General features: G+C 44.6%; 1 protein-coding gene across 1 annotated transcript; it reads right to left on the reverse strand.

The window, feature by feature from the left end:
- Positions 1 to 1,477: 1,477 nt before the first annotated feature.
- On the reverse strand, positions 1,478 to 8,242 carry LOC123102710 (indole-3-pyruvate monooxygenase YUCCA1). The gene is made up of 4 exons (XM_044524130.1): positions 7,253 to 8,242; positions 5,764 to 6,012; positions 5,022 to 5,144; positions 1,478 to 1,897 (listed from the first exon to the last, which is right to left on the reverse strand). Exons 1-4 carry the CDS (start codon positions 7,967 to 7,969, stop codon positions 1,691 to 1,693), a joined length of 1,296 nt encoding a protein of 431 aa, XP_044380065.1. The 5' UTR covers positions 7,970 to 8,242; the 3' UTR covers positions 1,478 to 1,690.
- Positions 8,243 to 15,375: the final 7,133 nt, after the last annotated feature.

Raw genomic sequence — 15,375 nt, forward strand, 5'->3', positions numbered from 1 at the left:
GCGCGGGTACAGGGATAATGACGATACACGAAATCACTAATTAAACAATACTCTTTTGCAAATGTCATTTCCACCTCCTCAGGTTGTGACAAGTGTCACACAGAATGTCTTCGTAGATCCGTTTATTCAAATTGTGTTATTTCTTACACCGTGTGTCCAAATCTCGAATCGTTTTCACCCTTGAATTTCCCGCGTCGAGATCTTCAAAATTAGATCCTAAGTTGATAGGTTTCAATGATTTTTCTTTTCACAAAAAAACCGGACAAAAAGTCGGATGAAAAAACTAAACCGGGAGCACACGTATTTTTTTCCTTTTCCAAAGAAGGCGCGACCGTGTCTGTCGCGGAAGCAAATCCGTGCCTCTTTCGGAAAAAAAGAAAACACAATTTTCCCTTTTCGAGAGGCATGGCCGCGCCTCTTGCCGAAGGAAAAAAACAAGTTTTTTCCCGTTTCCGAGAGACACGGCTGTGCCTCTCGCAGAAACAAACATGTGCCTCTCATGGAAGAAAAAGAACACATTTTTTCTGTTTACGAGCTCGGAAGCAAATCCGTGCCTCTTGCGAAAGGAAATGAAAAAGAAAACACGTTCTTTCGCGATTTTTTTTGTTCAAAAGCTAAGAAAGACCGGTGGAAAAATCAAAAATCCACCCCCCCCCCCCCTCAAAAGCCATCTAAAAAGCCGAAAACGCATGGGGGAAAAAATAAAAATCAGAGAAAGTGCCCAGAGCGCAACATGTGGCGGTGGTAGATGGCGCGCCAAGTGGCGCTTTCTCATCTCACCCCAAGCGACCCTTGGGAAAGCTCCTGAACGAGCGCTCTTTGATTAGTAGCTCTCGACGATACAGGCTAATGGACCACCCCATTAGACCGATTTGCGAACTTTCTGGCTGTCTTCTTTCATTTTTCTTTTCCCTTTTTCATAAGAATTTTTTAATTTTGGAAAGATATTTTGGTTTTGATGAACAATTATTTAAAGTAAAAACAATTTTTAAGATTCATGAAGATATTTTTTCAATTTTGTGGACATTTCCTGAATTTGTGAACATTTTTAATATTACTTATCATTTTTTAACTTGGTGAACTTGTTTGAAATCTTGTACATATTTTTAAATTTGTGATTTAAAAAAATTTATGAAAGTTTTTGGAAATGCCAAAAAAGGTAGAATAAGTAAATAAAAAATAGAAGGAAAAAAACTGGACATGAGGGGGTGCTCTTTTTTTTTTGCTGCGCCACCGCCACCATACGTGACATAGGGGGGGGGGGGGGGGGGGAGTTCCATCTATGTACGCCCATATTCTGAGGGTTCAAGTCACGTTTTCGGCCAGGTCCAATCGTGTATTGGGCAGGCGTGGTCATTTGGTACCGTGGCCTGGTACTTGGTAGTCGAGGCCGTGACAAAACTCCCACTACAAGGATATAGCACAAATTCCGCTCAAAAAAAGAAAAGAAAAGGATAGATCACAAATGCAATCCACATGAAAAGCACAAATGCACAATACTCCTACCGCATGACTGCACCTGCCACCTTGCATCTCACTGATTATTCCATACATATATTTGTACTATAACGTAGTAACTCTATATCAACCCATTAGACGGCTGGAGGTACATATATACACACGTTCCGGGTAACGCGCACACATTTCTCGAAAATGAAACTAGCGTAAGAGCATCGGCCTTGGCTAGGCTTCAAGCATTATTGTGAGCAGTGATATTCCTGGCGAGGGCCTCAGTCCACTGGTTGGCGATGTCAGCGGCGATTCTGGAGGCGTCATAGGAGGAACCCATGAGACCCCTCCTTGTGAAGCCCGTGGCATAGAGGCCGTTCTTGCCTCTCCAGCTGTGCGGGAATGCCATCCTCGGGAACCCATCACTCTGGCTGAAAAATTCGTCCTCCTGAAATATGCATGTGCATGACTATTTATATTTAGCATAAACAAATGGCGTCTGCTACAAATCAGCCGGATGATTTCTAGAAAAATTATCCGGCTGGCTAGCCGTCCGATCTGGCGCTATCTGCCATTCGATCTAAGCAAGGCAGCTCGCTTGCGTCTTCTCTCCCTTTGATCCCTTTCAGCTCTCATCTTCTCTCCCTCTGATCCTGTTCAGATCGTGACTTCTCTGAAGACAGCAATGTCCCCTCCACTGTGCAAGGAGGCCATGCTGTTGCTCCTACATGTGCGCTCGCCGAGACGGGAGCCAGAACATCTCCCTCAACTCCGGCGGCCGCCGTTGCCGTGCTGTGTTGCAACACCGCTACTGCTGTGGCGAGGCGTCTGATTGCAAGGGCTTCTGATGTGTGCTCGCTGGGACGCGCCAGGGAATCTCCCTCGTCTCCGGTGGCTCGCCACCGTCGTGCTGCGTTGCAACACTATCAGTGCTGCGGGTGGACGGAGCCGCCGGCGAGCGCTGCAGCGCAACTCCCAGATCCCGCCGGCAACCGCTGCGGGAACCACCAGGGACTGCTCCATGGCAACACCGGCCGCGACGCCCCCGACGAAGCTTCATTGCAACTCCGCCGAAAGCTTCAATGCAGCTCCGACGAAGCTTCATTGCAGCCTTGGTGGAGTCCGTTCCGTCCCCCGTCGCGGCTTCAGCAGCCTGGCGGTGCTCCAATGTAGCCCGACAGTGCCACAAAAAAGCTTCAACGCAGCACCTCCGGCGTGTGCGTTGCAGCACCGACGACGAGCGGCGCCAGCCTTTGGCCTTCGTGCTGCCTTGCAACAGCGGTGGCAAGCACAGGCGGCGAGCCGTGCCTCGCCTGGTCTTGGTGCTGCGTTGCAGCTCCGGCGACTGCAGTGGTCGGCTTCACCCTTCCTCTCGATTGGAACGGAAAAAAGGAGATTGGAAGAGGAAAAGAAACGAGGAGGGAGAACGAGTGGAGGAGAGGATGAGCGGAGAAGATAAGGCTGGTGGGGAGGCGGTGGACTCGCTTGTGTAGGGGACACGTGTCGTGCGGGTGACCCGGTTTACGCGACAATGTTTTCATCCGGTTGAAAACAAACATTTTCCTAAACAAATAGTATGCTGATGTATCTCCTATTTATTATTCACCCAATCTGGTGGGCCAATCAAAGGTGTCCGCAGCCCATCATGAAATATGGCGGGCCAATGAAAAGACTTGTGCAGAATCTAATGTGGAAAACCATCCATTACACATGACATTGCTCATTAGAAGAACTCAACATAGACTCTACAACGTGAAATCAACTACATACCGAATACACTTGAGCATTAAATCTGGTGAGGCAGATGGGATGCATCAAGCAAGTCGTCCAGATGGGCCACCCTACAAAAGGTAGAGTGGGCAATGGGTGTGGTTGCAAGCACTGTTGCCATGCACATGATGATCACCAAAGATGCATGGCCCTCACCGCATCATTATGGGCCGGCATGTGCATCACACCTAACTCCAAGGAAGATCTCAACAAGAAAAACCTAACTCAAACGGAGGAAGGAAAAAAACCAGCAAGACCTCCGTCCCTTTTGGCAAGACTTTATCCTCCCTTTCCCAACAGTGAGGGCTGCGGTCTCCTTTGCATGGAGACACATCTACAGTTGCTAAGACGATTCCTTAACTGCCAATCATTTGATCATTGTCCTGTACTCCTGTTTCTGTAGTATGTTTTTTAGCATGGAATCATACCTCAATGATTGATGTGCGACAGTGCGAGTAGAACCCAACACCAAAATAGCATCGGTTTACTATATATTAAGTGTTATTAGGAAACGTGATATACACATGTTTCATATAGATTCCTTTCAGTTTCAATAATATTGTTCACTCATGTTTTCCTATGGCATCTGTCCTTGTTGCATGGACCAAACGCCCGAGCATGGGCTCCACTGCTGGACCAGCTCACTGTGCAACAACAACAGCAAGAATACAACTAGAAAAGAAAGAAATACACGCACGCATGAGATCAAGATCGACTTGACAGGAACATGCAAACAAAGAGCCGCCTATATGCGTGTTCTCCACCATTAGCTAGGACAGCTAGTTTGCAAGATGAAAAGATTATTTAACATGACATGGACATATAGTAGCTAACAAATATGTGTCCAAGTCTACGCTAGACGCCATGATCGATGCAACTACGCAAGAAAGGGTGCAAGGAAATCAAGTACATGCTTGTAGCTATCACATCGATCACATACGTACAATGATACAAACACACACCAAGCCACACAGGACTTCTATATATGTAAAGTATACACGCTGCCCAAATTGACAACTCGTTGATTTTTAGCACGCAAAATCTATAGAACGAGTGCATAGCATAGTATAGTTCACGCATGTCTGTCAATCTTATATTGTCAATTTTTGGATGAGTTTCTGTGTCCCGATCGCCCTCTTGTTGGCATCATTGTCACTGCCCATGCCTTCCTATCTAAATCTAATACCTCCATCGAAATGACAAGGACTATACACACACCTCCGTTCCAAAATTGATAACCTCCCAGAAAGTGTGCAGCTAGACTTCTACAACTATTTCGCTCGTAAAACTAAAAAAAAGGATTTCTACAAATATGTAATCACGACTCCCTTAATCTCATAATATAAGATATTATTACAATCAATATGCATAGACATGATATATCATGATTAGTTAAATCACTCGTTAGATTAGTTATAAAAAATTCCACAATTGAAGGCGACTAGTGTTAAGTGTACGCCTGGGTCGTGCATTTTAGGACATACTCCGTCCGTTTTCATAATTCTTGTCGTAGTTTTAGGTCAACTTTAGACTAAATTACGACAGGATTTATGAAACGGGGAGAAGGGATTAGGGAGCAGTGCACGTACATATAGCGCATGCATGCGTCATTTTTCATGCATGACACAATCGGCGGAAGTCTCTAATTAATGTTCTGTATCAGCGTCTTTTCCTGAGGTTCAAAAAAGAAAAGAAGCGACGGTATTTTCCTCCATACTCTTGATCGTTGCATGGATGACTCACGACAGTATGCATGATGCTAATAAGTAGGACTGTACATGCACGTTCGCGTATGTACGTACCTTGAGCCATGATGGCACGTTGCTTTTGTACCCGGTGGCGAGGATGACAGCATCGAAGTCCTCCTTACGTCCGTCGGCAAATTCAACACCGCTCTCGGTGAACCGGTTTATTGCGGGGACCACCTGCGGAGAATCCCTCTTAGATTCACTTGGACACATCATCAAGTAAATGCAGTAGTACTATACTGGGCACACACGTACTAGTGCCTCCGTTCCTAAATATTTGTCTTTTTAGACATATTTTAGAACGTACGGATGTATATAGACATATTTTAAAACGTAGATTCACTCATTTTGCTCTGTATGTAGTCACTTGTTGAAATCTCTAAAAAGATAAATATTTAGGAACGGAGGAAGTATATTAGAAAGAAATTTTAGTGGTATAATTTTTAAATCACGAAAATCTATATTTTTTTTCATCTAATTTATGGTCAAATTTGAATTTTGGGAAATGGGCGTGCCTTATTCATTAGTTGGATGCTGCAATCCTAATACCCCATTAATTGAAAAATGTACTTTATGTTCTTTTTTTAAAACATATTCAATTAAGTTACTGATATTGTTTTCTGTTAGATTGATGCAATGCTCTTTCGCTTTAGTACTAGCAATTTTAGGTGGTCTACGAATCTGGATGTAATTTTTATTATTTCTGGTGTTCGTTGTACTGCCATGATTGAAGATGAATAGATCAACATTTTCTCGCAAAAAAAAATATCCAACTATGGATGATGTGATATTTTACCTTTATGTCGCCATCCCCGATCTTTCTCAAAGCTCCAATGTCAAGCACTGGTGTTTTCCCGGTTGATTTCTTGATTTGGAGCGGGCCAATCTTAGGTCGTTGGAGCCCGTATTTTTCAGTGTCTCCAAGTATCAACCTCGAGAAGAAGAGGAACAAGGCATCAACCCATTTCATGGGCAACCACTTGAGAAGGAATACTGAGAGGCCAAATGTTGAGATGCCTAGTATATCCCTAGGCAACACATGAAGCTACAAATTTACAAAAATAATAGCATGAGATATGCAAGTTTAGTTAAGCTATAAACCTGCATGATGTAAAGAAATGCAATTAATAGGTAAATGCTATAAATATCGTAATAAAATAGTTAAATCCTTTTATCTTAAAAGATGAAATAAATCGAGTAGTTTGTAGTTCCACTATCTTTGGGTTTTCTTGACATCTCCGTTGCCTAACATGGGTGCAACTGTTGAATGTTCTCACTAAATTCTGCAATGTTTTCTTTTGACATACATTATTTTATCGTGAATTGACATAGATTTTGATATTGCACTTATGAATAGCACAACACACTATTACTGAAATTTCCCCTGTTATTCTCAGTGTTCCACGATCCTTGTCCAAACAGAAAACAACAACATGCAATGATCCTTTTCAGATTTTTTTTCGCCTACAAGTATCACATCGTTTTCTATAGAAGTCCGATGTTCCAAGTATTTTTTTTTCTTCTCAGCCATTCGAGATTTATGATATATGTTCGACATTTATGATATATTTTCATAAAGGGATTTTATCGACTCAAACAGCGAATCAAGATGATACAACAACGATTGCTAAAACCCGACTTTTTTTCTGCTGCATGCAACGTCATTTTTATGCTGTCGCTGTTGATTTTGGTTTTGCATAGTATTATTGTGTCAACGCCTGCCGGAAGTCATGTAAAAAAAGACTCCTGGAAGTGGCAAGAATCTATTGAGTACTGTGAAAAAAGGAGAACACGTGGGCAATATGAAATAGACTGATTGCACAAACAGTGACAGCCTGAAATACGAATTCTCTGTGGCAGCCTAAAATTGTGGAGAGACTAATTGCACTCGCACAAGTGCATTATTTCTGGTTGTTACTTGTATTAGGTGATGCTATCCTCTCCGTTCAAAAATTATTGTCATGGTTTTGGTTTAAATTTGAACTAAAACCACAACAATAATTTTGAAATGGATCGAGTACTATGTAATTTGAACTGTGCAGTAGCCCAGTGGCTGGCTCGCAGTGGCGCATCTTGGCTGGCCACGGTCACTGCTGGTTCTCATTTTTTGATCGCAAAAAGAAAAATTGAGATGCATCAAATTGTATTACTGTGTTGTCGTACAATTTTGATTCTCACCGATCTAAATTCGGCTGTACAAGCTAATGCACGAGTGTTATTTTTCTCCCCCTAGGTAAGCAATTGTTTTTGAGTGCAAATGTGTACGAGTAAATAAAAGCTTGTACCTTGTCCCTGACAACCATGGATGCCTTTGCGCCATTGTCGCAGAGGTCGAGGCTGACCTCCATGCCAGAGTTGCCGCAGCCAACAACGAGCACCTTCTTTCCCGTGAACTCGTCCCCTCTCTTGTAGGTGCTCGTGTGCATCACCGTGCCGCGGTAGACGTCCATTCCCTCCACACCGTCAGGCCACACAGGCTCCGCGTTCTCGCCGGTGGCCACTACGAGCCAGCGCGACATGAACTCCGTCGCCGTCGTTGTCATAGAGTCTTTGCCGGCGGCGGCGCAGGAGACTTCGACGGTGACCCTCCAGAAGCCGATGCCGGCGTCGTAGGCGGCAGCCCGGACGCGCGCGCCGAGGAGGGGTTCCACGGCGAAGGCTCGCGCGTAGCCGTCTAGGTAGGCGATGAACTGGTCCCTTGTTGGATACGGAGGCGTGCCCGGCGGGAAAGGCGCATGGGGGAGCTCGCAGAATTCCCGCGGCAGGTGAAGCCGCATCCGCTCGTAGGTGCGGTGCCGCCATGACGCCGCGACGCACGCGTCCCGCTCCAGCACCAGCGACGGCACCCCGCGAGCCTTGAGGCAGGCCGCCGTCGCCAGCCCGGACGGCCCCGCGCCGACGATCACCGGCCCCGGCACCCACACCCGTCTCGGGACATCCCCGTCTAGTAGGGCGGCGGAGGGCTGGGCGTCAAGCTGCAAGTCGCGGTGCGAGACTGGCATGGCGGATCGGACTCGGAGACGAGAGATCTTGATTCTTGAGGTAGCTGTTGGCGCGCCTCTCTAAAGTGTGAGCTTGTACTGGACATATGCACATATGTACCCAAAGCTACACCTCGAGCTATATATATACCTGTAGAGTGCAGCTGTGATCGAGTAGCGAGTGAGCTAGGAATTAATTACTAGATTGGGGTATGGATCCGTATGGACGAACGCATATGGATGGCATGGGCGGCGTATGAACCCAAGCTATCGGCCGATACGATACGGAGTGAGAGTGACGTACGTGTAGACGCCAAATTAAGCCTAGCTGCTTGCTATATATAGGAGTTAATGCCTGTGTAGCGTAGCGTAACAGGGCAGGGCCGTATCAGCCACGCCCATGCGACAACCATTTCGCGCGCCCACCAGCGTCAAGACAATGGCGCGGTGTCAACACCGGCCGGCATGCTCCCACCAGTGTCACACGGGCTCACCATTCCCCCCTTGGGTGCAGAGCAGGGAGGCAGCAGTGGCTGGTGATGGGTGCCACTAGACAGCGGTGGGCGGCACGACATGGTCACCAACCGAATGGTAGATTGGACACCGAGGAAGCCGTTCGGCCGTTCGGGCGACGGCGTTGCCTGCTAGCTGCATGCTGTGTGCGGTGCACGTAAATGGGGGCGGAGTAGGTCCTCTGGAGCTCAACGGCAATGGAGGTACGCCTTGGAGTGCCGCGAGCGAAGGCGGCGTGATGGAGAAGACTCTGTCTTCCGTTTCATTGCCACCCTTCAGCGAGAGGGGAGTCGGTTCCTACGATATGTGACGAACTGATGAGCATCGCTAGTGACTGCTGTAATGAGTTATAGCATCTTCAATGGATAATGCAAAGTTGGAGCGGTAAAACTAGGTGTCATATAATTTACATCATCAAAAGTGCATTTTACATCTTAAAAAAAGCAACTTCAACAGATGATGTATATTGATAATGTAAAAGTGCAACTTTAATTGATGATGCAAATTATAGATGTAAAATCGGCCGACGGCCGCGCGTCTGTGTACAGCCGCACAATTTAAAATAAAAACATTCAGAGTTAAAACTAAAAAATTTCACTTGTCCATAATTTCAAATTATTACACAATTCATCAAACCCATAACATCAAATACAATAACAGTACAACAAAGTTCTTGCATAATATAACAAACAAATAATGAACTAGGCGGTTCTTTCACCATTCCACTTCTAGTACTCCTGCATCAAGTCTTTACTGAAGTTGATTGTGTGTATCGGAATATCAAATTTCATTGTACACGTTCACGAAATGTCTGACTCGCTCCTCTTTTCTCATGGCATAACGCATATGCCTATGAGATCATATAAGGTGTAATCCAAATCTTAACCATGCTCATTCTCAATGATCATGCATAGCATGATCACGCAAGCAGTCATGATGTGCTAAAGGGTTTTTTTTATCCCTGAATCTAGACGGTCCTCGCACAGTAACAAAACGGGATTGCAAAACCCCAAATGCTCTCTCAGCATCTTTTCTAGCCGCCGCTTGAGTATGGTGAAAGAAGAGTTCTTTTTACCTTGAGGGGTTTAGATTGGCTTGACAAAAGTACTTCACCTCGGATAGATTCCGTCGCAAGGTAGTATCCATAGTTGTATATGCGGCCATTTGCTTTAAATGTCACCAGTGGAGCTTCTTCATTGGCTAACTTAGCAAAAAAAAGGTGATTGGTCAAGCACATTGATGTTGTGCAAGATCCAGACATCCCAAAATATGAATACCAAATTCATGTTTCTTGATCGGCAACGACCTCAAAAATGATGGCGGCATCCTTCGAACGTCCCTTGAATTGTCCATGCCATGCTTTAGGATAATTTTTTCACCCAATCTCTCCATTAATGGCGCCCAAGCCGCTGGTTAATATAGGCGGCCTTACTCTTCACCTCCCATTCCTCTCTCGCCCGAATCCTATATCCCATACCTCCACCTGCGCTATGGCGCACAAGGATCATATGTCACTAGTCTTCTCGTTTGGTGAAGTTGACTCTGAGCCGGACGAGGTAGAAAATAAGGAGGAATGGGGTCTCATGGACATGGCCGTGAAGGAGTTGGCCACGGCGGATGCTGCCCCTGCGCCCGTCCCAGCTCCCATTCCCGCGCCGGCACCAGCGACCATCCCCATGGCATTGACGGGCTGGTTGCCGAGCACCATCGCAACACTGGAAGCCGCATGTGTCAGCGAGGTCCCCGCGGACTTGCGCGAGCTCGTGTACGTGCCAGTGCCAGTGGCCCCACCTATCCTCGTGCGAACCCCAACATCCACTGCGGCGCCGGTCCCCGTGCGCTTGCCTGCACCCGCCGCGCCTGTGCCCGTGCGCGCGTCACATATACCCGTCTCGCCCCCTTGGTGTCATAGGACGCAGCCGTCGATCGCTACCTCGCAGCGCCGCGAGTCGTCGTCACCCCGCCCCGCGCCCGTCGATCGTGCGACGAATGGCCAAATCCAGAATATTTTGGGCTGGCTTGAAGACTTGAACAATGGCGTCTCGGAGGACGACAACACCGACGCAGTACGCCGCCTGCGCCGCCGCCGCAATTAGTTTTTTGTTTAATAATGTATCTCGATCGTATGGATGTAAAATCACAATGTGATTGAATGAAACATATGGTTTTGATCAACTTAGCATTTTTTATATAAATGTACAGACTTATGAAATAAAATAATAATAAAAAACATCAACGTTTTGCCCTGAATAAAACACTCATCGCAAAAATTTCAGATTGAATACCCGTATCCAAAGAGAGAGCTAGGTTCCTTCACCGCTAAGCCAAGGAAAAATGTGGCGCCCATGTTTTGTGCATCTCTTCATCACAAACGATTTTGCATGATGACCCGTGTGCAACCAGCTACAAACAATTAAGATTTGCATATGTCATATTGGGTATATTGACATTTGTCAAATTGGAAAAATTAGCATTTTTGAATCTACTAACATTGCCATTTGTCAACCTTGTAACACTGCCATTTGTGATCCTTGAAAAAATCACTGCCATTTTTCAAATTTGGCAGCTAGAAATCAGCACTAATGTCTTATTTTTGTAAACGAAATTCAGCAGTCGTCCTTTATACAAACAGTTCAACTCGACGGTTGACAGTTGCCAACCACGTACTGAAATAACTAGTTCAACTATATATACTAGCTAATTTTAAGTACATAGTACAGTTCAGCCATATCTGTAGTCAAATGAGCTGAACAAAATAGCCTCTAAATACTACTAATATGGAGGGGCTTTGTACTACTTCCAGCAACCTCTTCTCTGCCGAGCGTGCTCAGTAAGAGGAAGAGGAGGAGGAGCCTACCAACGGGTTGGGGAAGTGGAATACGGCGCTGCCGCTGCTACACCTTTAGTGAAGGTCAGCTCGAACGCCCTCCGTCGCTTCTGATGATCCCTCTCAAAGCTGCGGGACTCCTTGTAGATCTCCGCATTCCGCGCCTCTGCGGTGACGTGTGTTTTAGCCACAACAGTTATGACCCACAAGTATAGGGGATCAATCGTAGTACTTTGACAAGCAAGAGTGTCGAAACAATGAGTAGCAGAAGGAAATGACAAGCGGTTTTCAGCAAGGTAATTTCTGCAAGCATTGATATTGTCGGTAACAAGTAGTTTGATAGCAAAATAATTTGTAACGAGCAAAGAACGGTAACAGTAAATAAAATGCAGCAAGGTAGCCCAATCCTTTTTGTAGAAAAGAACAGACCAAAACAATCTCTTATATTAAGCAAAGCGTTCTTGAGGGAACACAGGAATTTCATCTAGTCACTTTCATCATGTTGGTTTGACTCACGTTCACTACTTTGATAATTTGATATGTGGGTGGACTGGTGCTTGGGTGATATTCTTACTTGAAAAAGCCTCCCACTTATTATTAACCCCCTCGTAAGCATCTGCAACTACGAAAGAAGAATTAACATAACAATCTAACCATAGCATTAAGCATATGGATCCAAATCAGCCCCTTACGATATAACGCCTAAACTAGGGTTTAAACTTCTGTCACTCTAACAACCAATCATGTAATAACTACTCCACAATGCATTCCCTTAGACCCAAAGGTGGTGAAGTGTCATGTTGTCGACGTTCACATAACACCACTAAGGGAATCACAACATACATATCATCAAAATATCGAACGAATATTAAATTCACATGATTACTTGCAACATGACTTCTCCCGTGGCCTCAAGAACAAGGGCAACTACTCACAAATAATATTCATGCTCAAGATCATAGGGATATTGAATAGCATAATGGATCTTAACATATAATCTTCCACCAAATAAACCATCTAGCATCAACTACAAGATGTAATCAACACTACTAGTCACCCACCGGTACCAATCTGAGGTTCCGGTACAAAGATTGAACACAAGAGATGAACTAGGGTTTTGAGATGAGATGGTGCTATTGAAGATGTTGATGAAGATTGGCCTCCCAAAGATGAGAGGGTTGTTGGTGATGACGATGACCTCGATTTCCCCCTTCTGGAGGGAAGTTCCCCCGGCGGAATCGCTCCACCGGAGGGCAAAAGTGCTCCTACCCAAGTTCCACCTCGAGACGGCGGCGCTCCGTCCGGAAAGTCCTCTCTTTATTTTTTTTCTAGGTCAAAAGACCTTATATACCAGAAGATGAGCACCAAAGGTGGGCTAGGGCCCCCACTACCCACCAGGGCGCGCCCTGGTGCCTTGTGGGCACCTAATTGCCCCCTCTGGTAGTTCTTTTCTCCAATATTTATTATATATCCAAAATAATTCTTCGTAAATTTTTAGCTCATTTGGAGATGTGCAGAATAGGTATCTCTGACATAGCCTTTTCAGGTCCAGAATTCCAGCTGCCGGTATTCTCCCTCTTTGTGTAAACCTTGCATATTATGAGAGAAAAGGCATTAGAATTGCCCCACAAAGTGTCATAATGCATAAAAACACTATAAATAATAGTAGGAAAACATGGTGCAAAATGGACATATCAACTCTCCCAAGCTTAGAACTCGCTTGTCCTCAAGCGAAAGTCGATATCGAAATTCATGTCCACATGTTTAGAGAGAGAGAGAGAGAAGTGTCGATAAAAAATACAGACATAGTAGCATCATGCTTATTATTATAACAACAACAAACTTTAACATAAAACTTTATCATATAACTTCTCATGAACAAGTAACAATTCGTGACAACATCGAAGTAGAAAGCATAAACTTTATTGAAAACTAACAAACTATGTTTTCAGTCAACTTTGCAACTACAATTCATCATACTTTCAGGAAGGGCCTCGTATCGAAGCCTTTTCACAAGTCCACATACTCAACCATCATGTAATCTTCTATGATTTCTAACACTCACAACATATAGATGAAGGAAATATGCCCTAGAGGCAATAATAAAGTTGTTATTTTATATTTCCTTATATCATGATAAATGTTTATTATTCATGCTAGAATTGTATTAACCGGAAACTTGATACATGTGTGGATACATAGACAAAACACCGTGTCCCTAGTAAGCCTCTACTGGACTAGCTCGTTAATCAAATATGGTTAAGTTTCCTAACCATAGACATGTGTTGTCATTTGATGAACGAGATCACATCATTAGGAGAATGATGTGATGGACAAGACCCATCCGTTAGCTTAGCATGTTGATCATTTAGTTTTATTGCTATTGCTTTCTTCATGTCAAATACATATTCCTTATACTATGAGATTATGCAACTCCCGGATACCGAAGGAATAACTTGTGTGCTATCAAACATCACAACAAAACTGGGTGATTATAAAGATGCTCTACAGGTATCTCTGAAGGTGTTTGTTGGGTTGGCATAGATCGAGATTAGGATTCATCACTCCAAGTATCGGAGAGGTATCTCTGGGCCCTCTCGGTAATGCACATCATAATAAGCCTTGCAAGCAAAGTAACTAATGAGTTAGTTACAAGATGATGTATTACAGAATGAGTAAAGAGACTTGCCGGTAACGAGATTGAACTAGGTATGTGGATACCGATGATCGAATCTCGGGCAAGTAACATACCGATGGACAAAGGGAATAACGTATGTTGTCATAACGGTTCGACTGATAAAGCTCTTCATAGAATATTAGGAGCCAATATGAGCATCTAGGTTCTGCTATTAGTTATTGACCGGAGAAGTGTGTCGGTCATGTCTACATAGTTCTCGAACCCATGGGGTCCGCACGCTTAACATTCAATGACAATTTAGTATTATATGAGTTATGTGATTTGGTGACCAAATGGTGTCCGGAGTCCTGGATGAGATCACAGATATGACGAGGAGTCTCAAAATGACCGAGAGGTAAATATTGATATATAGGACGATGGTATTCGTACACCGAAAGTGTTCCGGAGGGTACCAGGTGCTTATCGGGTCACCAGAAAGGAGTTTCGGGCACCCCAGCAAAGATATGGGCCTTATGGGCCAAGTGAGGGAACACACCAGCCCTGGTGCGCCCCTACAGAGGCCAGCCCTATGAGGAGGAGAAGGAAAGAGGGGAGGGCAAGGAAAGTGTGGATTAGGATTCCTACTTCCTTCCCTCTCCCCCCTCTTTCCTTCATCCTCGGTTATATATGGCAGGGGGTGCCCGGCTTGGGAGGGACTCCAAGTAGGATTCCTCATACTTGGGCACCTCCTATGGATGATCCTCCCTCCCTCCCACCTATATATATGAAGGGTGGGGCTCTACACACCAGACAATTGCCTAGCTGTGTGCGGCGCCCCCTCCACCATTTACACCTCGGTCATATTTTCGTAGTGCTTAGGTGAAGCCCTATGGAGATCACTTCACCTTCACCGTCGTCCTGACGGAACTCATCTACTACCTCGACGTCTTGCTGGATCAAGAAGGCGAGGGACATCACTGAGCTGAACGTGTGCAGAACACAGATGTGACGCCCGGATAGTTAAGCTACAGTGAACCATCGCTAATGATGCCACGTCCCCTCGGTTACTGTTGATAAACTCGCGTCAGTATGAGACCCAGTTCAAAATTTAAAATAAAAACACACAACAAAAGTTTTCAAAACAATAAAACAAAAATGTTCGGGTTGTGGCAAATATTCCATACTAAATATTGCTGAAGGAACCACACTTCTGTAAAGTATTTAAGTGCACTATATTAATTAAAACAGTAGCAAAAACGAATATTTAAATACCTTTTATAGTTAATAAAATTTCAAACTAAGCTATTTGGGGACTAGACTTTTGTGACTATGGACTTAAGTTGAGATACTAATTTAGATGCTAAGTGTATATTTTACTAAAACTAGAATAAAATGTAACTAAGATAAAACAGGAACGAATAAATAAAAACAGAAATGAAATGAAACAAAAAAAAGGGGCGAGGAGAGAAA

Source organism: Triticum aestivum, chromosome 5A (genome assembly GCF_018294505.1).
Source record: "Triticum aestivum cultivar Chinese Spring chromosome 5A, IWGSC CS RefSeq v2.1, whole genome shotgun sequence".
NCBI lineage: Eukaryota > Viridiplantae > Streptophyta > Magnoliopsida > Poales > Poaceae > Triticum > Triticum aestivum.